Genomic DNA, 23,293 nt, shown 5'->3' on the forward strand with positions numbered 1-23,293 from the left:
AGAAAAAAGAAGAACATGCATTAAGGAAAGGGAGCAATAAATGATGAGTCCTTATAATGCCTAACAATTTTAAAAAGCTGATAGGACTTATAATCACCAACGGAGGAGTAATAGCTACGATGATACAACCATCTCTCTTTTTAAAAAAAATCACATACCACATCAGCAAAGTAAGTAGGATAGCTTGGCCTTAGAGAAAAAAAAAGAAGAACATGCATTAGGAAAAGAGAGCAATAAATGAGGAGCCTTTATAATGCCTAACAATTTTAAAAATCTCATAGGACTTATAGTCACTAACGGAGGGAGTAATAGCTACTATGATACAACCATCTTTTTTTGAAATAACTTGCCACATCAGCAAAGTACGTAAGATACCGCGCTAAGAAACACCCACTAAGAAAGGCCTAAAATGAAATCAACAAACGTAACTGAATGGAACATATTAGCTGTGTATGTCTAGAAAAACAGCGACAAAAGAGAAATATGTATTACCGTTTCACGGGCGTCCATGCGGTTCTCTTCATTTTCATCTTGGTGGTTGTTTACATCATCCTCATCGTCACCCCGTGATGACGCTTCACTAAACTCAAACCAGTCCTGTGTCAAGCAGAACGAAACAATAGGGACTAAATATTCATGCTCTAGCATATATAATAGTGAACTGCTAAGAAGGAATGGAATCGATAGCGGGGTATTAAGAAATGTACGGACTAATCATATATACTTCGTACTAGAAAAGGGCAGCGAATTAACTACATATATATTACCTCTGGATCGATTTTGTCTCCATGTTGTAGGGCTCCCTTGTGTAAAATAGGTTCCATTTCTTCTCTATCTTCCCATCATCTGCATAAGCCTCAACATGTTGGATATGGCTGAACTTGTCCCACTCGGTGTCAGATTCCCCCAAAGCCATGGCAGCGAGTACCTCTGGACTGCACTTTAGCACCAAACGATTGGGATTTAATGTCTGCAGATACAGCGGAAGTTGTTCCTCGACGTTGTAAATTTCCAGCACAAGCCTCCGGAGGGCAGTCATCTCCTGCAGCGACTCAAGCTTTGGACATCCGTCGATCTCAAGCTTTTGCAGTTTGGGAAATTTCGATATCCTAGTTAGGCAGGGGATATCATACAGGTCGAGCTCAACCACTGAAACAAAGTTTTCAAGAGACTGGAGACCCTTAACAATCCCTATGGTTAATTTTTTCAAAGACCTTGCATGGAAGGAAAGACCAGGAGCGATACACCTCAATTTGCAACTTTCGATAAAAAGTACCTCCAAGGCCGACATAGCTTGCACTTCCACATCCCACTCCCACTCCTCCCATTCCACCATTCCATATAAGAGCATCTCATGAAGCCTTGGAAACGCAGGCGGCGCCTGGGCTGAAGCATGGTGATGGTGACTGTAGGGCTGAACAAATTCAGGCCCAACACGCTTGATCGCTGGAGCACAATTCACCGATAGGTACTCCAAAAATGGGAGCCGACATAGTCCATCAGGAAGTTGGATGCAGCAAGCCAGGTCTGTCATTAATAGAGTCCTCAAGTTCTGAAGTGGCATTGTTGTTGTCCACATCATCCATCTTGGGAGATGACGCCCAAAATATCCCTGGATGGAAAGGAATTCTAAGCAGGGCAGAGGGCATAGCACATTAAAGACCACCTCAATTCTTTGTTTTTCCTCCTCAGAGACGTCTGCATTGAGCAACCCATTATCTCCTAGTTTGCTGCGACAATTTAAGTGAAGTGTAGTAAGGTGTGGCTTTGCACTTAATCTAACATTTGCTACAGACGAGGTAGCAGATACACTCTCCAGATGTTCTATTCCAAGCTCCTTGAGCAGACAAAGAGGCCCCAACTCTTCCAAACTGCACCAATCCCCATCCATATAAGCTGGAAAACCCCATTGTGACCTCAAATTTGTCAGCGCACCATAACCTCTAGGAATATTATTTACTTGTGCGGTCCCAATGTTTAGAAATCTCAATCCATGTAGCTTAACAATGCTATCAGGAAGTTTCACAATTCCTTTACATCCATCAATGTCAAAATATTGCAAGAATTTCATCTGGTGGATGTTCTCTGGCAGTCTAGATATATCAGTGCATCCTCTTAATGCCAAATACCTCAGATGCTTGAGTTGACATACATATTCAATCAATGCAGCAAAATTTGCGGATTCTACAAACAGAGTCCTTAGGATTGAGAAGGTAACCAAGGATTCACCAGGCTGAATTTTTAATTTTCCACGTAATATTAGTGTCCTAAGTGAAATTTGCTCCTCTAAATTCCTCAACTCAAATCCATCGGATTCAACACCTTTGGTTTCTATAGACAACCTAAGAAAACTGTGGGAACTAAGTTTAATTTTAGCAGTATCTCCACCGAGAACTACCAATGCTTCATCCCTAGCCACAAATTTAGCAAATGAGTGAATGACATCATGCATGCCACAAACAAAATCGTGAGGGTACTCTGTATTTGGCTCGATAAGATTCCTCAATATTAGTTCCATGTAGTACTTTCTTCCTTCTTCTTCTAGACTATGCGAGTCTCCATGAACTAATCCTTCACCAATCCACATGTACACAACTTGATTGACACTTAGTATTGCCTCTTTAGGTATAAGAGAGAAGTGCAGAAAGCATTGCTTTAAGTATGGGGGCAAGTCATCATAGCTAAGATATATTGCATAGTTTAGCTCCTCTGGCATTTGAGATACTGACCATATATCATCATTCATGACATCTTCCCAATCATGTCGTGTTTTCTCCTTCTTACATAGGAGTCCTCCCATCACTTTTATAGCAAGTGGTAAACCATCACATTTTGCTATAATTTGCAGCCCAATATCTTTTAGCATGTCAACTTCGATTTCATTTCCGTCCGATGTGATAACCTATAAGTAGTTTCAACATATAGAGTTAACATGGCTAGTGAGTGTAGTTTATTATACCTAGATCACCAAGAAAATTAACTACTCCTAATTAACAAAAGGATTGCACTGTCTACATTAATTCCCAAGCCTAAGTGTGGAATCATTCGATAATTGGATTTCTAAAGCAGTACATTATTCATGAGTGCATATAGATTGGTCGATGTCTTTTTGTGGTTCCATTTATAATCAGGAAATTTAATGGTTTCATATTTTTTATCAGTGCATTTCAATACATGTAACATTTACCCTCTTTCTGAACCTGTCTTAAAGCGTGAGGAGTTTGTCTTCGTAGACATATGTGAACCTAAATAAATACTCGTATTACATTAAGTGTGATGCTAAAACAAATGTGTTGTAATTAATTTGAGGAAGTACCAACCTGCCTCTTAAGCAATGACCATGCATCTTCTGGACCTAGTTTGTCAACACGGTGGTAGTGCGCAACTTTCATGCTTCGGCCCACTGTCTCATGTCTTGTGGTGATGAGGACTCTGCTACCGGGTCCACCATAGCTAAAGGGAGTCATCAAAAGCTTGAACCATTCATCAACACCCCACATGTCATCGAGTACAAGAAAGAACTTCTTGTCCTCTATGGCATTCTTGAGAGCATCAACAAGTAGGGCCTTGTCTCGAGCAAAACCCCCACCAGGCAGGTCACCGCCAGCGGCAACAATGGCCGTACTCAACAACTCAACATCATTAAAATCTCGTGTGATGCTTAGCCATATCTTCTTAGCGAACTTTGCATCGATTGCCTTGTCATTGAAGATCTTCTTGCCGAGGGTGCTCTTCCCAATCCCGCCAACACCAACAATGGCGACCACCATGAGCCGATCACCCTTATCGCTAGCCACCTCCTTCGTAAGGACCTCCACAAGTGCTCTTGTATCCTCCACGATCTTATCACCAACAACACCTGATCGCTCTATCAATGAATCTGTTTTACGATCATTGGCGAGAGATTGAGTCGTCTTCTTATTTCGGTAGGCTTCCAACTTGATGAAATTGAAAATAGCACCCCTCTTGGAGATGTCATCTAGCTTCTGGTTGAGCGCCTTGATGCGCGTGCCGATGTCGTGGGCGTGGAGGGGATTTCGCATGCAGAAGAGCAAGGGGTTAAAGCACGGCCATGAGCCCTTGGATAGGCGTTGCTCCATGGCCTTGAGCTGGCACATGTCGAGGATATCGGTGGTGAGGTACATGGCATGCTTCAGCTCATCCACCCAGCCCCGCACACTTTCATCGGTGATGTTCCTCCTATCGGCATCAGCAAGGAAGTGCTTGAGGTCCCTCAACTTGACACCTAGTTTCTCGATCTCGCCCGAAACCCCGATGAGTATGGCCACCTCTTCTTTGGCCATTTCAGTGAGTGTGTTGGTCACGTAGGATGCCAAAGCATCCAGAACCGCCGCCATCACTGGAAGGTTTACTCGCTGCAAACGGAAACACATAAAATTAGTCCTTGACGGCAGGGACGGAGGGAAGGGGGGAAGAGCGGGGGCGAGACCCCCCAGCAAATCGCTAGTTTTTTTTCGATAAAGGAGCATAGCCCCAGCCTCTGCATCAATCGATGCACACAGCTTGAGCAAATCGCTAGTGCCGTTGAAAAGATGAGCGAGATCACTAACTCTACGTAGGTACATGCTATTGTCCCCCCCCCCCTCCCCCTATACGTAAGTCTTGCCAAACAGCCAACAGGCCCAGTCCCAAGCCATTAAGTGAATCAGACAATCACGTCAAAGAAATAAAGAATAGGTAGGCCCAGCAGAGATGAGGAGACGTCCATGTGCAAGCAGGCGAAGAAAACAATCCTAACTCAGCTGGAGGTGATGCTGAAATCGACCATGGTATTCCCGAGCCAGAACAAGCGACGATTATAACCACATAGTATGATTGAGACCTAGGTAGACGACTTTTAATCTGGGAACTCCCTCCTGACAATCAAGGTGATGCCAGGCGTTTTTATATATCTGAGGGGCCCTATCAACCAATCTTGGATGAGTATGTATTTACTGGAACCGGTGGTAGCCGTCGTCGATTCCAGAGTGCTTGGCTCATAAATTTTTCCTGGTTGGAATATTCACCTCATACAAATCATGCATATTGCTTTCCTTATTTTCTCTTTTCGAAGAAGCCAATTGGTACGTGTGGTTCAGACGCATTTTCAGTCAAAGGATTTGATAAGTGGAAGAAGGTCAACAATGGAAAAGAATTTGCCTTCCTCACACATATGGGAACTAGTCCCAGCCCATAATTTTACAGTTCAAGGTTATGAAAGCCTGAAAAATAATATAACTCATATTGATAAGGTGATTGTAAAGCAATGCAAGAAACGGGTTGCTGATGCTAGACTAAGGCTTACCGCTTCCATCGATGTTATAAAGTAAGCAAGAATGATTTAGTTTCAAATAACTAGAATTTTGTATTGCACGTTATCTTAAAAAAAATCACTATTGGTTGCATCAGGTTGTTAATGAGCCTCTTCTGCTATGAAACTGGTTAAGACCCGTCTTTGCACTATGTTGGGAGATGACTTTCTTCGCTATACATAGACAGGGAAATAGCAGAAAAATTTAGCGTTGAAGAAATTATTGAAACATTTGATCTTTGTGCTCGTAAAGCTGAGTTCAAATTGATAGATATGTAAATTTATTCATATTCTTTCAGCCCCCCTCACATCTTCTATTCCTGGCTCAATTGATTCACTGCTAAAAACTACCAAAAAAAAATTACAGAAAAAAGGTGGCTTGAAAACAAAAAAAAATGGAGTCATGCGTGCAGATAAAAATCTACTTAAAATTAAGAAAACAAAAGGTGTATTTAGAAAAAAAAAATTGCTACGCATAAACAGCTAAATTAATCGAGTTGAAAACAAGAAGATGTACCTTGAATCAATTGAAGATGTGAGAGAAGGATCTTTTTCTCCAGTTGGCCCTTGCTCTAGATCGAGTAATAGCTTGCTTGTTTGTTGAACTATAGAGGCCGGCTGGCTTTGTAGATCTATCTATGGGGGTATTTAAAGGTACAAAATGACCCAACCGACAGAGAGAATAGACACTCACACGCAAAGAAGAGAATGCTATCGCTCTTCCAAGTAAGGCATGGGTAGCTTTAGCAGGACCTAAGATAATGCCTTGCTTTATTCTTGATGGCTTGCAATGCACAGCCCACGGCTTCTTTTCCTTTTTGGCAGGGCAGGAAAGGAATTGCTCCAATCCATGTGTATCTTTCCATGATGGTGTAAGGCTACAGATAGCACATCTTCTTGACAAGCGACGAATCAGTTCAAGCTAAAACAAGGGAACAATAACAGTCTAAATTTTATTTGATTGACTGAAAGAACCAGAGAATCAGTTCATGTTTTGTCATTGACCATAGATGTCTCTCACTCCAAATTATTTCGATGATATATAGCTACAATATAGCCAGAGAGTCTATAAGCTGTTGCAGATTACTAGTGAAACAGCTAATGAACCAAAATAGTAAGTATTATTGTCGTCGTAAACAAATTAACAAATTAACTGAGCTGGAGCAAAATTGTATCGACAGTCTTCAACTCCTTTCTTAAAACGTTGAACAGCTGGCGTTTTGCTAGCATGGAAGTGCTGCATATTTCGGACGGAGACTACCACATAAAGCTCCATATCCGTAATAGAACCGACAACTTCACGTGGAGTGAAGAGAGATGCAATGCTCAATGTATTCATCGGAGTCATAGGCGGTACATATATATAGGCCACGTCCTCGACTATACAAGGAAGGAGGCGGGTCCGATACTAAATACAAAGATATGTATCGCTATACATAATTACAGAGGATACACATCCAGATATTCAGAGATATGTATCTCAACACCCCCCCGCAGTCGAAGCGTCGCCTGGTCGAACGCATAGACTGGACCGAAACTCCTCAAATGATGCCGTAGGGAGACCCTTAGTCATGATATCCGCAAACTGTTGAGAGGTGGGCACATGAAGGACTCGAATGTGTCCAAGGGCCACCTGTTCCCGAACAAAATGAATGTCCAGCTCAATATGCTTGGTGCGGCGATGGTGGACTGGGTTGGCGGAGAGGTAGACGGCGGAAACGTTGTCGCAGTAGACCACAGTGGCTTTGGCGACAGGACATGAGAGCTCAACGAGGAGTTGTCGTAGCCAGGAAACCTCAGCAACTGCGTTAGCAACTGCCCGGTACTCCGCTTCGGCGCTGGAGCGAGAGACCGTGGGTTGTCGCTTAGACGACCACGAGATGAGCGAAGGTCCGAAGTAGACGCAGTAGCCAGACGTGGAGCGACGCGTGTCGGGGCAGCCGGCCCAATAGGCGTCCGAATATGCGACGATGTCCGTGGCGGTGGAGGCGTGGAGGGAGAGGCCGAAGTCCATGGTGCCACGAATGTAGCGGAGGATCCGCTTGACCGCAGCCCAATGAGGATCCCGCGGAGCGTGCATGTGAAGGCACACCTGCTGAACAGCATACTGTAGCTCGGGGCGAGTCAAGGTGAGGTACTGCAAGGCACCGACGATGGAGCGATAAGATGACGCGTCCGTGGCCAAGGAACCATCCATGGCGGAGAGCTTGGACTTCGTGTCGACAGGCGTGGCCGCGGATTTGCAATTAAGCATACCGGCACGGTCCAGGAGCTCGTGGGCGTACTTGCGCTGATGAAGGAAGAAGCCGTCGGTGCGACGAACGACCTCGATGCCGAGGAAGTTGTGCAGGGGCCCCAAGTCCTTGAGGGCAAACTCGGCGCGAAGACGCTCGGTGAGCTGTCGCAGTAGGTTCATGGAGCTAGCCGTTAGGATGATGTCGTCGACATAGAGCAGCAGGTACGCGGTGGCGGCGCCGTTGTTGTACACAAACAGCGAGGCATCGGAGCGGGTGGAGCGGAAGCCGAGTTGGTGAAGAAATGCTGCGATGCGCTGGTACCAGGCGCGTGGGGCCTGCTTGAGCCCGTATAGCGAGCGCGAGAGCAGGCACACATGGTCGGGGTGGGCGGTGCCGACAAAACCCGTGGGCTGGCCGCGTAAGACCCGCTCCTCTAGATGGCCGTGAAGGAAGGCGTTGGAGACGTCCATCCGGTGCACGGGCCATGCACGGGAGACCGCGAGCTGAAGAACGGTGCGGATCGTCCCAGGCTTGACAACCGGGGCGAAGGTGTCGGTGAAGTCGACGCCGGCGCGCTGGCGAAAACCACGAACCACCCACCGTGCCTTGTGGCGGCCGAGAGTACCGTCCGGATGGAACTTGTGCTTGAAGACCCACTTCCCGATGATGATGTTGGCGTGGGGAGGGCGGGGAACAAGCGTCCATGTCTGGTTTCGCTGCAGTGCGTCGAACTCGTCCTGCATGGCCGCAAGCCACTGCGGGTCGCGGAGAGCAGCCCGGGCAGAGGCGGGCAGGGTCGATGGCGTGGCTGGTGAAGGCGCGGAAGTCGACGCGGTGCAGACGTACTCATCCGAGGGGTATCGCGTACTCGGGACGCGAATCCCCGCACGGGCGCGCGTGAGGGGCCCCGTGGCCGGCGGCGGAGGAGGCGAAGGCGGGGCCGGAGACGAGGCATCGCCCGAGCTGGGGCTCGAGGGCGACGCGGGCGAGGGCGCAGATGACACGGCGGTGCGTCGCCCGAGCTGGGGCTCGAGGGCGACGCGGTCGAGGGCGCGGATGACACGGCAGCGCCCGAGGTAGTACTCGAGGGCGATGAGGGCGGTGTCGAAGGCGAGGCGACAGCGCCCGAGGCGGAGCTCGAGGGCGCCGTGTGTGAGCCCGAGGCGGTGCTCGAGGGCGGCCACGGGGGCGTCGCAGCCGGAGTAGAGGGGGCGCGCGGGGTGCAGCCGAGCCAGGAACCTCTACCAAGGTAGGGCCGCGACGCCGCGGACCGTCGCTCACGGGAGGAGAAGTCATCACCTGTTCCTGTGCAAAGGGAAAACAAGTGCTCATCAAAGTACACGTGCCGGGACGTGATGACGCGGTGAGAGACCGGATCATAGCAACGGTAGCCTTTGGTGTTAGCCGGGTAACCGAGAAAGACGCACGGAATGGAGCGAGGTGCGAGTTTATGAGGGGTGGTGGCGGCGGTGCTAGGGAAACAGCGACAACCGAAAATACGGAGACCGTCGTATGAGGGGGGTGAGCCGAACAGGAGGTTATGTGGTGTGTAATTCCAGCGTGGGCGACACGGGCGCAGGTTGACTAGGAGGGTGGCGGTGGAGAGAGCGTCCGGCCAGAACTTGGGGGGCATATGGGCGTGGAACAGGAGGGTACGGACGCAGTCATTAAGGGTGCGTAGGACGCGCCGCGCGGCCGTTCGCTCGGGAGGTGTATGGGCAAGTGAGGCGGAAGATGGTGCCATGGGTGGAGAGGAGGGTGCGGATGGTGGTGTTGTCGAACTCCTTGCCGTTGTCAGTTTGGAGGGCGAGGATTGGGCGACCGAACTGCGTAGAGACATAAGAATAAAAGGCGGTGAGTGTCAAGGCGACGTCGATTTCTTACGAAGAGGGAAAGTCCGGACAAAGTGAGAAAAATCATCGAGAATAACAAGATAATAAATAAAACCGGAATGACTCGGTACGGGGACGTCCATACATCACTATGAAGTAATTGAAAAGGAAATGATGCAACTGTGGATGAACTACTGAAAGGAAGTCGAACATGTTTGCCTAGTCGGCAAGCATCACATGAGTGAGCCGCCATTTTATTACATGAAAAAGAAAAGCCTCTCATTATTTGGCGGAGCGAGGTGGAGCTGGGATGGCCAAGACGAGCGTGCCAAAGGTCGACGCCGGCGGAGAGCGCCCGAGGTGCAGCGTGAGTGGAGGGAGACGGCTGAACGGGGTAGAGGTCGCCGGGACTCTCACAGCGGTGCAAAACCATCCGGGTACGGGCGTCCTTTACAGAAAAACCAAATTCGTCAAATTCCACGATTACGAGTTATCACGAGAAAGAGTTTTGACGGAAACTAAATTCTGAACAAGATGTGGTGAAACTAAGACATTATTAAGAGACAATGGTGTGGAATTAGAAGGAAAATGAGTGGAGCCAATATGAGAGATGGGAAGACCAGCACCGTTACCGACGATGATGCGAGAGGAAGTGGATGTCGGAGATGAAGTGGAAAGGTTACCCGGGTGAGCAGCCATGTGTGCGGAGGCTCCGGTGTCCATGAACCGCCGCCACCGCCGGAATAAGCGCCCGGCGAGGGAGCGCATCGAAGGGCGGTGTACAGCCGCGGGGTCCCGGTGGGCCGGCGGGGCCTGCGGCATCATGCCGCCGTAGACGGGGGCGTAGGGCGGGCCGGCGGGAGCCGGCGGTGCCGCGGCGAGGAAGGCCTGGTGCGTCGCCGGACGAGGGCCGACGGTGCCAGGGATGGGGGGGCGCGGAACGGGCATGGTGTAGGCGTGTACGACCCCCGTCCAAGGGTTGTGTCCGCCCGCCCACGGCGGAGTGGGATGTGAGTACCCGGGGCGCGGACCGACGCCAATGCAACCAAAAGACCGATCTGATGGAAGAGATTAGGCAATGCATTTATACTTCAACACTCTCCCTCAGGCCTAAACATGGACCGAAAGTGGGCTGCAATATTTTTATTTTATATTGCGCCAGCCGGGTCTTGAACTCAAGACCTCTTGGCTCTGATACCATGAAGAGAGATGCAATGCTCAATGTATTCATCGGAGTCATAGGCGGTACATATATATAGGCCACGTCCTCGACTATACAAGGAAGGAGGCGGGCCCGATACTAAATACAAAGATATGTATCGCTATACATAATTACAGAGGATACACATCCAGATATTCAGAGATATGTATCTCAACATGGAGCTTGATCGCTGTTTATGGTGCTGCTCAAGCTGAGTTTAAGCCTGCTTTCTCCGTGAGTTGGTTAATCATGCAAAGGATAATTCGCACCCGATAATTATTGGAGGGGATTTCAATTTGGTTGGATTTCCTCATGAGAAGAGTAGAGGCCGATTCGACCATCATTGCCCTTTTATGTTCAATGATGTCATTGATAGTTTAGACTTAAGAGAGGTTACAATGATCGGAAGACAATTCATTTGAGCAAACTCTCTTCCGCTGCCTACATATGAGAAGTTTGATCGCGTACTTATGGATTCAGAACGGGAATTGAATACGTATTGAGTCCTTGTCGGATCATGCTCCCAATCTCATTACCACTGGCACGCCTAGACCTCCGGGCAACCGTCCATTAAAATTTGAACTTGGATGGTTTCACACGGAAGGGTTTGCGGATTTGGCGAGGACGGTATGGGAGCAACCTGTCGCGGGCCAAGATCCCATACAAAGGTGGAATAATAAACTACGGGATACGCATAGATACCTTCGGGGATGGATGAGGCATACGACTTGGCTGCTAAAAGATAAGAAACTCCACTTGTCTTCAATTATCGAGGATATTGATGCTATTGCGGAAGAGAGACCACTAACTAAATTAAAGTTAAAAGTCAATCAAATGCAAAATTAGCTGGGATTCCTCACGCACTACAAGAAAAATTCTGATATACAACGTCCGAAAATTGTCAACTAAGGCCCATTTTTCGTCGCCTACGGGCCTAACCCGACGATATGGGTTATGTGGTCGAAACTGCGTCAGGCAAAGTCCTACCACGTTTTTTTTGGTTCTTCGCGTTCGGGCGCCCTTCTGCCACGGAAAATCGGACCGTTGCAGAAGTGTTTTCGGGAGCCCGTTGACTGCTGACGTCATGCAACCTGACACGTGGCAGACGTCGTTAGCACGCCAGTTAACGCTATTAACCGGCTGAAACCCCGTGGTAGATGGTAGGCCCACACGAGGCATGTCAAGCCTTAAGCGGGCCGGCCCATTTAGTTTGTGGGCCGGGCCAGCTGACTTAGTTTGACCGGTCAACTATATAGCTGGGCTGGTCCGGGCCGGGCCTAACCTCTAAGGTTGACTGGTCAAATTTTAAATGGGCCGGCCCACTAAGCATGTGGGTCGGGCCGAATGCCCTCGTTTGACCGGTCAACAGGCAAACGAGTCGGCCCACTAGACATGTGCGGCCCACTTTCCTGTTATCGGGCCGGTCCATTTAGTAAGTGGGGTCCACCATAGATCAAGTGGGCTGGCCTAGCAAGAAAGTGGGCCGGCCCAAAAAGCACAGGTGGGCCCACTTTCCTGTTATCGGGCCGGCCCATTTAGTAAGTGGGGTCCATCATAAATCAATTGGGCTAGCCCAGCAAGCTAGTGGGCCGGCGCAAAAACACAGGTGGGGCCCACTTTCCTGTTAAAGGGTCGGCCCAGTTAGTATGTGGGGTCCACCATAAAGCAAGTGGGCTGGCCCAGCAGGTTGGCGGGCCGGCCCAATAAATATGTGGGGCCCACATTCCTGCTAACGGGTCGGCTCAGTTAGGAAGTGGGGTCCACCATAAAAGCAATTGGGCTGGCCTAACAAGTTAGTGGGCCTGCCCAATAAGCTTGTGGGGCCCACTTTCCTGCTAACGGGCCGGTCCAGTTACCTAATGGGCTGGCCCAATAAGCACGTGGGGCCCACTTTACTATTGCAGGGCCGACCCAGTTAGTGTGTGGGGTCCACCTTAAAGCAAGTGGGCTGGCCCAATAAGTAAGTGGGCCAAACCGTTTAGTTGTTGTTCATATGTCGGCCTGTTAGGCGCTTTAGGATTTTGTGGGCCGGCCCATATGTGATTTCGCTTAATTGGGCCGTTGAAGGGAAGGGAATTTGTGATTTAGATTGCGCCGCACATAGAAAGATAGTGAGAATATTTACGCAGACATGATTTGATTTCTGTCGGATAGCCTCACTTACAACATGCACCATAGAAAGAATGCGCGAAAGAACTATAGAAACTAACTAAATATTACATCAGCTGCAAGGCTTTGAAAAAATATTACAGAACCCAGAGAAATTGAATGGTAATTAAACCTAGCAATACACAATGAAGCGATTCGGCAATCTTTTAAGTTGTCCGTGCACCACCTATATTTGAAACAAAGACATTACAAGTTAAGACAACAACAATGGAAATGCAAACACACTACAATGTTGTTTGCCAAAGAATTTGGAACTCACCATTTCCTCGTTATAACAAGATCATTGTAATGCGCACAGATAGTCTACCGGTATGGGGCTAATATAGACTACCAATAAGCAAATAAAGAGTGCATGTCGCATAGCAACAGCCAGCACATTTTAACGTGGACAAATGGCAAATAATAAGTTGTGAGCTTCCTTTTGATGTGTATAATCTATACCAACATAAAAAAATGTGATTTTCTAATCATTAAGCAGCTGAGATAGTGCAAGATAAACAAGCAATCGAAATATTTTATGGCTTATATAACCAAGCACGTTAGAATAAAACAACAGACTTACTACTGTCAAGTCCCATGCAGCTCACCATGTTGATACACTCGTTGAAGATGTCCGATGTTGCCCTTATTTATAAAGGGAGTTTTTTGTTACTCTGCACCAAGACACGATCAGTCATGCACATATGAGTTCCAGCATGATAAACAATATGTAAGTACTCCCTTCATCCCAGTGGTATTCATGCATTAAACACCGGAAATAGTGAGCGATGGGTTACATAATTACACTATATTTGTGGCTGTAACCTCTCAAGAATGTGTGTTCATGCATATATACACACACGCAGGCCTATAGCAATATGAAAGGTACACATACTTGAACCAGAGCAGCAGTACTAGCCTGGCTTATGACAAACCAGATGATACAATAGTTGTATCATTTACAGTGCAGCAAAAAAACACCAACATGTTCAGTTACTTCCAAATTGACATGAACTGCTACATAATAGAAGGCACTTACTTTTGTAACAAAGAATGAACCAGATAGTAGTTATAATGTCAACAACTATAGAGCAGGTAATGCAAACCAACATGCTCAATTACTTAAATTGGCCATGAACTAAATAATAGCAGCATTTTACTGTCATGGCCAGTAATAAACCATAAAGGAATTATAATCTGAACTTTGTTGTGTAGGGAACAATAATCAACGCGTTCAGGGACTTAAAATACGGAACATGCAGCACATAGAGGGTAGTGAAAGAACTGATAGCAGGCGGTTAATTTAGTAGCTCACGACGAACCAGGTACAAATAATAATGGTATTACTTGTACAGGGAATGTAGAGTGAGATGTTCAGTGACTTCAATTTGGCACAAACTACGTAATATGAGGCTGTTACTTTTGTAACAAACAATGAGTCAAATAGAAGTTAAGATGGCAAAAGCTATAGAGCATGGAATGTGAACCAACATGTGCAATTACTTAAAATTGGTCATGAACTAAATAATTGCAGAATGTTACTGTAATAGATAGGAATGAATCAGATATGAATTATCCAACATGTGCAATTACTCAAAATTGGCCATGAACACCATTCCTGAAGTTGTAGTGAAGGGAATGAAAATCAATATGTTTCAGGACATAAATTTGTTATGAGCAACACGCAGAGGATAGTTAATGCTGGAGCTAAGGATGGACCAGATACTGAAATATAGTGGGATCATCTGTGAACTTGTAGAAGAGCTGAAGAGGGAATACAAACCAATATGTTCAGCATTCCAGGTGTGAGTGCCATGCAAAGTAAGAGAAGCGAGTTAATGTTGCAGCTTTTGAATAACCCGATGGCACACAAAATTATTATCGAAGTAGCTAGTGTGATGAGTTCAAATAAATTTGTACTACAAGATAGCAGAGCGATATCATGCAGGAACTAATAGTAGTCAGTTACTTTGTTAGCTTACGAAGAAGTAGATAGAAATAACAATGGCATCACCTGTAGTACATGGAATGCAAAACAACATGTTCAGGGAGTACAAAATTGGCATGAACAGAATATTAGCATGCTATAATTTTTGTAACAACGACTGAGCAAGATATAGAAGTTATGATGGCTACATCTACAGAGCAGTCTATAGGGAAAGCAAACCAAAATGTCCAATGGCTTAAACTTAGCAATGAACTAGAAAATAGCATGGTGTTACTGTCATAGCTAGGAATGAACTTAAAGAGCTTCAGACAAACAAGCATCTGAACCCAGAACATGGCGCTAAAACAAGGGACTTACATTAGGAGAAGCACTCTATGGGAGTCACAGCAGATCTTCCTGGGGTTGATAGATCCGGTGATGAAGTACACTACATGTGCTACTTATTGGGGTTGGAGAGACGGCCATTACCCTTCATGGTTACTCATCTCATCTGCAAAAACACAACGGCGCGTCATTAGCATAAACAGGTTTCCCCAAGATTAAACAAGAACTTGCATGCAAGCAATAGAAAAGCGACAGTAGATAAGTTTAGATCATGCACGGCGTCGGTGAAGCAGATCCGGTTCATGCACAGCGGTGTCGGTGAGCAAGATTCGATGCGGTGGACGACGGATCCGGCGAAGCGGCTCCGGTGGGGTGGACGATATCGCAAGTGAAGCGACTGCGGTAGACTGCTGGATGAGTATATGGTTTCGAGGTTCGGCGGGGATGATCCGGTCCAGTTGATGACGGCGTCGATGAAGCGGCTCCGGCAGCCAGCCGGATGACGAGGATCGTGAGGCCTCGGGTAGGCCAGGGAAGTCCGGCGGGGATGTTCCGGTGCGGTGGTCGTGGAGGTGGGAGAGAGAGGGACTTGAGAAGTTATGGTGGGTGGTCTCAGAGGAGAGATTGAGGGAAATGAATTTTTTTTGGGAGGGTTTCCGGGGCTAGGGAGGTGGCGATCGAAAAAATGACGGGCAGACCCCCCCACCAACCGACTTTGATGTCATCTCCACAGGGGTAGAATGGGAATTTGGAAGCGTGTGAATTTTTTCTATTTTGTGTGCGGGAAGTTTTGCCGCTATGAGATTTTGAATTTGGCTAAGGTCCAAGTATAATGATAAAAAATTGTGAGACTTTACTAGTACCTCTGTTCAAGACCGAGTGCAAAATCAAATCATCATCACCTTGAATATCGGTCACTACCATGATCATGATCTATCTCTGAAATTAGCGTATCCGCTAGATCTTGCAAAGTATAATGATAAAAAAATTGTGAGACCGTACTAGTACTTCTCTTCTGGGCCGAGTGCAACATCAAATCATCATCACGTTGAAAATTTGTTACCATGATCATGATCTATCTCTGAAATTGGCGCATCCGCTATATCTTTCAAAGTATAATGATAAAAATAATTGTGAGACCGTACTAGTACTTCTGTTCAAGTCCGAGTGCAACATCAAATCATCATCACGTTGAAAATTTATTACCATGATCATGATCTATCTCTGAAATTGGCTCATCCGCCAAATCTTACAAAGTATAATGATAAAAAATTGAGAGACCGTACTAGTACTTCTGTTCAAGCCCGAGTGCAACATCAAATCATCGTCACGTTGAAAATTTGTTACCATGATCATGATCTATCTCTGAATTTGGTGCATCCGCTAAATCTTGCAAAGTATAATGATAAAGAAATTGTGAGACAGTAGTAGTACTTCTGTTCAAGGTCAAGTGCAGCATTAAATCATCATCACGTTGAAAATTTGTTACAATGATCATGATTTACCTCTGAAAATGGGCGCATCCGCTAAAACTTTCAAAGTATAATGATACAAAATTGTGAGACCGTACTAGTACTTATGTTCAAGGTCGAGTGCAACATCAAATCATCATTACACTGAAAATTGTGTTACCATGATCATGATCTATCTCTGAATTTGGCGCATCCGCTAAATCTCGCAAAGTATAATGATAAAAAAATTGTGAAACTGTAAGTACTTATGTTCAAGGCCGAGTGCAGGATCAAATCATCATCACGTTGAAATTTGTTACAATGATCATGACATATCTCTAAAATTGGCGTATCCGCTAAATCTTGCACGTGGCACATCTCGGTGCGGAGCAACAGGCCGGTGCTATCAAGGTTGAGGCGTCGGTAGCGTCATCGGGCTCTCCTCTTTTGATAGATCTTCTACATGGCGCGGCGCACCGCCCGCCGTGAAGCAGTCACATGTGAGACCGAGGTGGAGACGTCGTCGGCATCCTCGAGGCGCGGCCGCCCTTCTACGAGCCAGCGTCGACTCAAGGTATGAATCCATGCGTTGTCGCGCCCCTTCTGCCGATGAAGTGGGGTGCCTTAGATTTATTGTTCTTCTCTTACGATTATTTCGAGCCGAACATGTGTGATCTTTCTCTGAATATATTGCTTGAAAAGCTAACCAAGTTACTTAAATTCACTTCGTTCTTAATCTTGCGTGCTAATTTTGTTATTTTTGCTGACGGTGGTGCGCGCAAGGAGATTTATTTGTGGGTGTGCTGAGCTGTTAGACCTAAGTCGAAATCCTTAGCTAAACGAGGCCTCGGCTTAACACATAAAAAAGGTGTTCAATCTCGCCCAAAATGTCCTCTTCTTTCCTCTTCCTTTATTGGAACTTGTTTTGCAGACAAGGAAAGTGGCACGTGTAATGTGAGTAAAACCCTCTTAGCCCAAATCAGCTACGAGCAAGATTTTCTGTATTGTTGATGCCCTAATTGACTCTCATCCCCAATGTAGTCCGACTTCTTTACTGGATGTATACTATCGCACATGGCATGCATTTGCCTAATGAGCAGCATTGTATTGCCATTCTACCCAACCTGATCGATCTGTCAAGCTTCATGCACGAGATGCCGTGTTTAATTTACTCCCTCGCTCCGATCCATATTTCTTGGTGTAAAATGAATGTGAATCGGAGTGAGTACTTTTCTTATTTAGCACTATACCAGTTCAAAAACAAAGTACTACTACATCACAAATGCATCAAAAGAGTACTACATCACAAGACCACCACGGTTGTACTAGTAGAGTTTAATGCTGAACTTCTAAAGGTAATAAAATTAGACATATGAACTTTAAACATGACCAGGAGCATGAGGGCCAGCAGCAGGGGCGTTGACCGGGAACAAGCCAGGCAAGATGTAATTTTGGAGGAAGAGGCCATATGTTGCGTGCTTGACCTTGGTTGCAGGGCGGTGCTTCCCCGATGTACTTAGGCCTACACCCGTCGTATGCTGGATCAGGCTGCGGATGTCCTTTTGGAGGATTTTGCCACAGAATGGGCAAAATAGCTCCCCGCGCTTGCGGAAACGAATTTCACCACCCTTCAGCCGCTTCAGAACGTAGCGGCTCTTCTGGTCCCTGCGCTCCTTGTTGTCATCCATGTCATTAGAATACTCATGTGAATTATTAAGTACATAATCAGGTGTTTAATGACAGATAGAATAAATACTGCACTATCATAAGCAAACCTTAGAAACTCTAAAATTAAATGTGTAGAACAAGTAAATGGCAGAAGAAATCATACTAAATCACGACAAAACCCTATGAACAGCAATGAACATAAGCCACAACAATTGCAATTCCACTAAGTATGAACACATAAATTAATTATATGACTAATCAAGCCAACTACATGGCAGATTAGTCGAAATTAAACTAGAATCTGACCGTACGAACCGTAGAATCAAGTACGTCTACAAGAACAAGGTAGGAGATCAAATCAATCAAGAACCAGGCTCATGCAAACCACGTGAACAGTAATATGACACAAAGAGGATCGGGACAGTTTCGGTAAAAGAGCAGTACCTCCTCGTCGTCACCATCGACGTCCTCCTAGAACTGAACGTTTGGGCCAAAATCGTCGAAGGGTTCGAGGTCCGTGTCCAGCACCGGGTCTAGAAAGACCTCGCCGTGGTGGCCTGCAATGCCTTGCAAATCTTCAGCGGGAGCAACGGCGTTGCTATCCACCTTCTCCTCGACGGCCAGGACGCCCGTTTCGACCGAGGTCGAAGAATCAGACAAGCAGAGGAGACGAGCGGCCTGGGTGCCCGGTGAAGCCTCACCCACCGCGACGGCCACTATCGCAGAGGCATCCTCTACGCGAGCGGCCACCGATTGCTCCACCTTGTACGCAAGACCTGTCTTCATGTTGCTGCGGTTGGAAACGAGGAAGTCGATGCCTCGGAGGTGCGGTGAGTGGATGGGGGTTTTTCACATTGTGGGGGAGGAAAGTTGGGGGAGGGGAGAGGACGAGCTCGCGAGAGACGATGAGGCCGATTATTTTATAGCCTATGACTCTCTGTATCTAGTAGTGGACGCGTGAAGTCGTGCATGTACTCGATTTTCCACTTTCTGAGAAACGTGTACGAAACCTTTTTTTCTTGGACCATTTAACTTCATGTGGGGCTCATGTATACCAATACTTCCAAACGTCATAAGTAATTCACAATCATTCAGAATAATATGGGACATTAACATTTTATTGCTTGTGTCAGATATTGTCCATGAAAAATAACATCCTTCAAAAATAAATCCCCTATGCTAATTTGGTCATGCCCGTCTACTCCAATTCAGAAACGCGCCTGAAATATTTCAGGATTGCTGGGAGTTTTGGCCTCTGTCACATCAAGTCATCAGATATCAAATAAGTTACTCCCATGTTCTCCAAACTCTAGACCAAAAACGCGTCTGAAATATTTCGGGTTTAGTTGGCGGGAGGTTTTGCTGCTCCACTGAGATTTTGATTTTGATCGTGGCTACAGTCGAAACGATGATAATAGTAATAGGAAAAAGGTGCACCAGCGCGGTGCCTCTGTTCAGGAATCCAAGGCCTAGGGTCTCATCAAGTCATAATCACAAAAAAATCGGTCCCCATTTTCTCCAAACTTAAATTCAGACACGCGTACCAAATATTTCGGGTTTTATTAGCGGGAGGTTACACCGCTCGACAGAGATTTTGAATTTGACTATTGTTGAAGTAAATAATAACTATGGAGTATAAATATGGTAGCGTGATGCTCTGCTCAAGAATTCATGCCTGAGGACACATCCACAAATCATATATACCATATCTTCAAAGAAAATTGGGTCATTTACTACATGGAGCACAACATAAATGATACTACCCCCATCCATACATAAGTGACTAAACTTTGTCTAGACATGGTTTCATCTATATATGTTTTTAGTGTGTAGATACATCTGTATCTTGAAGGAAAAAAGTGAGCCGCTAACTTTTTGAATAGAGCGAGTAATACAATTCGGATAAACAATGGTGTAGTAAAACAAAAACCCCTGCCCATCATAAAACAAAACACATACTGACTCAAATATATGTACAGATCACGAACAAGGTTTCATCAGAACACGAACATATACATGCAGAGATGACCGTTTGATCACATAAAACAAAGGTTTCGTGGCATATTTATGCCCCCAAAACAAGCAAACGTCGGACAGCACCAACGTACTAGCAGCTACCACTATGGAGCTACAGTACAAACAAATGGTGCAGCGACATTTCCACCAGAACGAAAACTAAAAGACATCATACCAAACAAAAGCTGGACTTCTTGCCCAAACAAGCCTTGCTCCTTCATATGCGACTTCCTTTTCTCTTATGGATGTTGAACTTTGAATTAGATGGGTTCCTGACAGCGCGTTCTTTTCGTGTCCTTGATGTTGTACTCTGGATCAGGTCGGTTACTGTCAGGAAATGAACAAATTGATCAGCAAAAGCCATATGTAAATGAATGGAAAGGTTACATATGAATGACTAACCCGGTCTAACTGAGTAAGGATGTAAAGTGCACCAACGTCTAGTAGAATTGTACTTTCTCCACTGCCAATTGCTCGTATCTAATTGGAATACTCCCTCCTTTGCCCGTACAACCAGCTCATTTTTGTCCTCAAATACGCAGAGTAACATTACTGCATGTTTCCAATTGTATGGAAATGATGTGTCAAGGCCAAGACAAATATCCAATTCAAAATTTATATGATATGTCCATGACTCATGATCGCCTGTTGATGATCTTGTACTGGCCCATGTTTGTAGGGTGAAGTCTCTTATAATCGCAAGGGCAACATCTCCATTATGTCCCTTGAAGATGTGAATGTTAAGCTTGAATATATCATGCGTCTCATGAGGGCACTGAATATATTTCAGAGCCTTCTTTGCATGGTCAAGCTCAATGATATATCTAGACTTCGTTGGCCAGTACAAAATACCCCCTATGAGAGTTGTCGGTCTATGGTCAATCTCTGACATCATCAGAGTTGATCGAGCTAGAAACTCCCATTCTTTTGAATCTGATGAGTAGATATGAGCCTGTGCATCATAACTTTTAGTTGTTATCCAAACAACCGAGAACTTGCAACAATGTGTAAACGGTTCAGAGTTGTTTCTCGAACAGAGAATTGAGCCGTTGCTTTCAATTGTGTGATTGCGCCACAATGGTGGTTCAGGTATCGCTGTGAGAACTTGCCTAATTGGATCCCAGACTGATATATACCCTCTGGATACATTAGAATGGAGTAGCACCATACCATCGCGGCATCCCGGGACATAGATTTTGGGACCTGTTCGGTTGAGACGGGATTGCCGCCTTACGCAAGATGGCCGGGTGAAGATCATGCTGTGTGATGAATCGATTGTCCTCGGAGTTGTTGGTGAAAAACCCTAGCAACGGGTTTCCTCCGTTATGTGACACAGTTAGCTTTCTGAAATAATTGCTTCCCATACATTGTCTTCATGCTTTCTTGGTGCCTGATGTAGCTAGTAAGCAGGTTGGATGGGGAGGAAGCCTGACAAGAATCTGAGAGACTACATCTTCAGGCAGATCGTTGATTGTTTGTGGGTGTCCTTCGACTGAAGCTGGTAGGATTACACAAATCGCACGATGCATCATCAAAATTATGTAAACAACATATTGCATCATCTAATTTTTTAAACAAAATGCAACATCTAATTTGACTAAACAGCAAAATGCATTATCTAATTCATCATCAAAGTTTCCTAAACTGCACAGTGCATCAGCAAAATCAAAATAGTGTAAACAGCACAATGCATCAGCAAAATCAAAATAATGTAAACAGGACAATGCATCAGCAAAATCAAAATAATGTAAACAGCACAATGCATCAGCAAAATCAAAATAATATAAACAGGACAATGCAAAAACACCACAAAAATAGCACGCACCAACGGAAGGCAATCTCGCATCTACAGTAATAATTGCTAACGTGTCAACATGATTGGAGGAAAAAGGAGACATCTAGAGGACCCAAAACGTTGTGGTAACATTAGATGGAGTTAGCTTTTATATAGGAAATAAAATGTAAATAGAACAATGCATCATCTAAGTTGACAGCAAAATTCGTCATCGAAATTTCCCACACTGCTCAAGGAATCAGAAAAATTACCTAAAAGGCTAAAAGAGAAAATGCATCATCAGAGTAAAATATATGTAAACAGTACAATGCATCATCTAGCTTTTGGCTAAACAGCAGAGAGCATTAGCTAGGTTGACAGAAAAAAAACAAAAAAATCATCATGAAAAAATCCTGAACAGGATAGTGCATCAGACAAATTACTACCTAAAAAGCATAATGAATCATCCAAATTACATAAGAAGCATAATGCATCATCAAAAATACAAAAACATCTCAATGCATCATCACGTCTGGTTTGGGCAAAAACCCCAATCCACCAGATCTAACCTCACTGCAGTTGGGGAAGGTAGAACTTACAAAGGGGTTGACGAGTCATGATCATATGCAACAAGCGCCGCCTTAGATGAAGTCTCCATCCAAGCTCTCGACGCGTTCAAAGCAGCCAGCTTCGAAGCCTCCGACGGTTCTCCCGGCTGCGCCGCCAAAACTCTCGAAGCTCGCGCCAAGACTTTCCAACAAAATGCCGCTTCGGTACGAGCATTTTCCAGCGCCACAGCTCCCGGGCCCGTCCTAGCCACCGCCTTCGCCTTTGCCTCCGCATTCGCATCCGCTTTACATGTCTCCGCCGATGCATGCAGAGCATCCGTCTCCGCTTTCCATGTATCCACCGACGCAGTGTAGGCATCGAGCGACGCCGTTTTCATTTCCTAGAAAACCCAGTAACTTACTCACATTGCAATCCCCAAATTAAGGTTATATCGAACAAAATGACCGATGAACCTCTCTACTCGCCGGAGGTTGTAGATGTACATACCTGCGAAGATCGGTGCGGTGGTGCTTGACGGTGGTGCGTTGGGGACGGGGGAGAACTCGGCGGGGAGAATGGTGGCGCGGCCCAAGACGGCGGCGCGGAGAGGGGCGATGTGGCGACCCCCGGAGTTCGGGGCTAGACAAACCCAGATATCACATCTGGCATAAGCCTAACCTAGATCTCTAGGGCCTACAGGGTGAGAATAGGTAACACAACAGTGACTCTATGACTGAAAGCAAATATATTACAACTCTTAGCAGAGTTAAGATCCAAATTTATTACACGCAGAGGTCATTGACCGCAATTCAACAAGCAATGGAAAGCAAATTA

At 45.8% G+C, this 23,293-nt stretch overlaps 1 protein-coding gene across 1 annotated transcript; it reads right to left on the reverse strand.

The window, feature by feature from the left end:
- Positions 1 to 248: 248 nt before the first annotated feature.
- LOC124695126 (disease resistance protein RGA2-like) lies at positions 249 to 4,358 on the reverse strand. The gene is made up of 5 exons (XM_047228015.1): positions 3,321 to 4,358; positions 768 to 2,902; positions 493 to 580; positions 351 to 404; positions 249 to 257 (listed from the first exon to the last, which is right to left on the reverse strand). The coding sequence occupies exons 1-5, from the start codon at positions 4,356 to 4,358 to the stop codon at positions 249 to 251; spliced, it is 3,324 nt and encodes a 1,107-aa protein (XP_047083971.1).
- Between the last annotated feature and the right edge of the window lie 18,935 nt (positions 4,359 to 23,293).

This window comes from Lolium rigidum, chromosome 3 (genome assembly GCF_022539505.1).
Source record: "Lolium rigidum isolate FL_2022 chromosome 3, APGP_CSIRO_Lrig_0.1, whole genome shotgun sequence".
NCBI classification, from domain to species: Eukaryota; Viridiplantae; Streptophyta; class Magnoliopsida; order Poales; family Poaceae; genus Lolium; species Lolium rigidum.

What these genes read in the sequence shown, in the direction of transcription:
- LOC124695126 (XM_047228015.1), bottom strand. Translation starts at nt 4,358, where the DNA reads ATGGCGGCGGTTCTGGATGCTTTGGCATCCTACGTGACCAACACACTC. An exon ending in GAGACAAAATCGATCCAGAG is followed by an intron (nt 581 to 767) that starts GTAATATATATG and finishes GTTTGAGTTTAG; the next exon opens with TGAAGCGTCATCACGGGGTG. An exon ending in GCATGGACGCCCGTGAAACG is followed by an intron (nt 405 to 492) that starts GTAATACATATT and finishes ATTTCATTTTAG; the next exon opens with GCCTTTCTTAGTGGGTGTTT.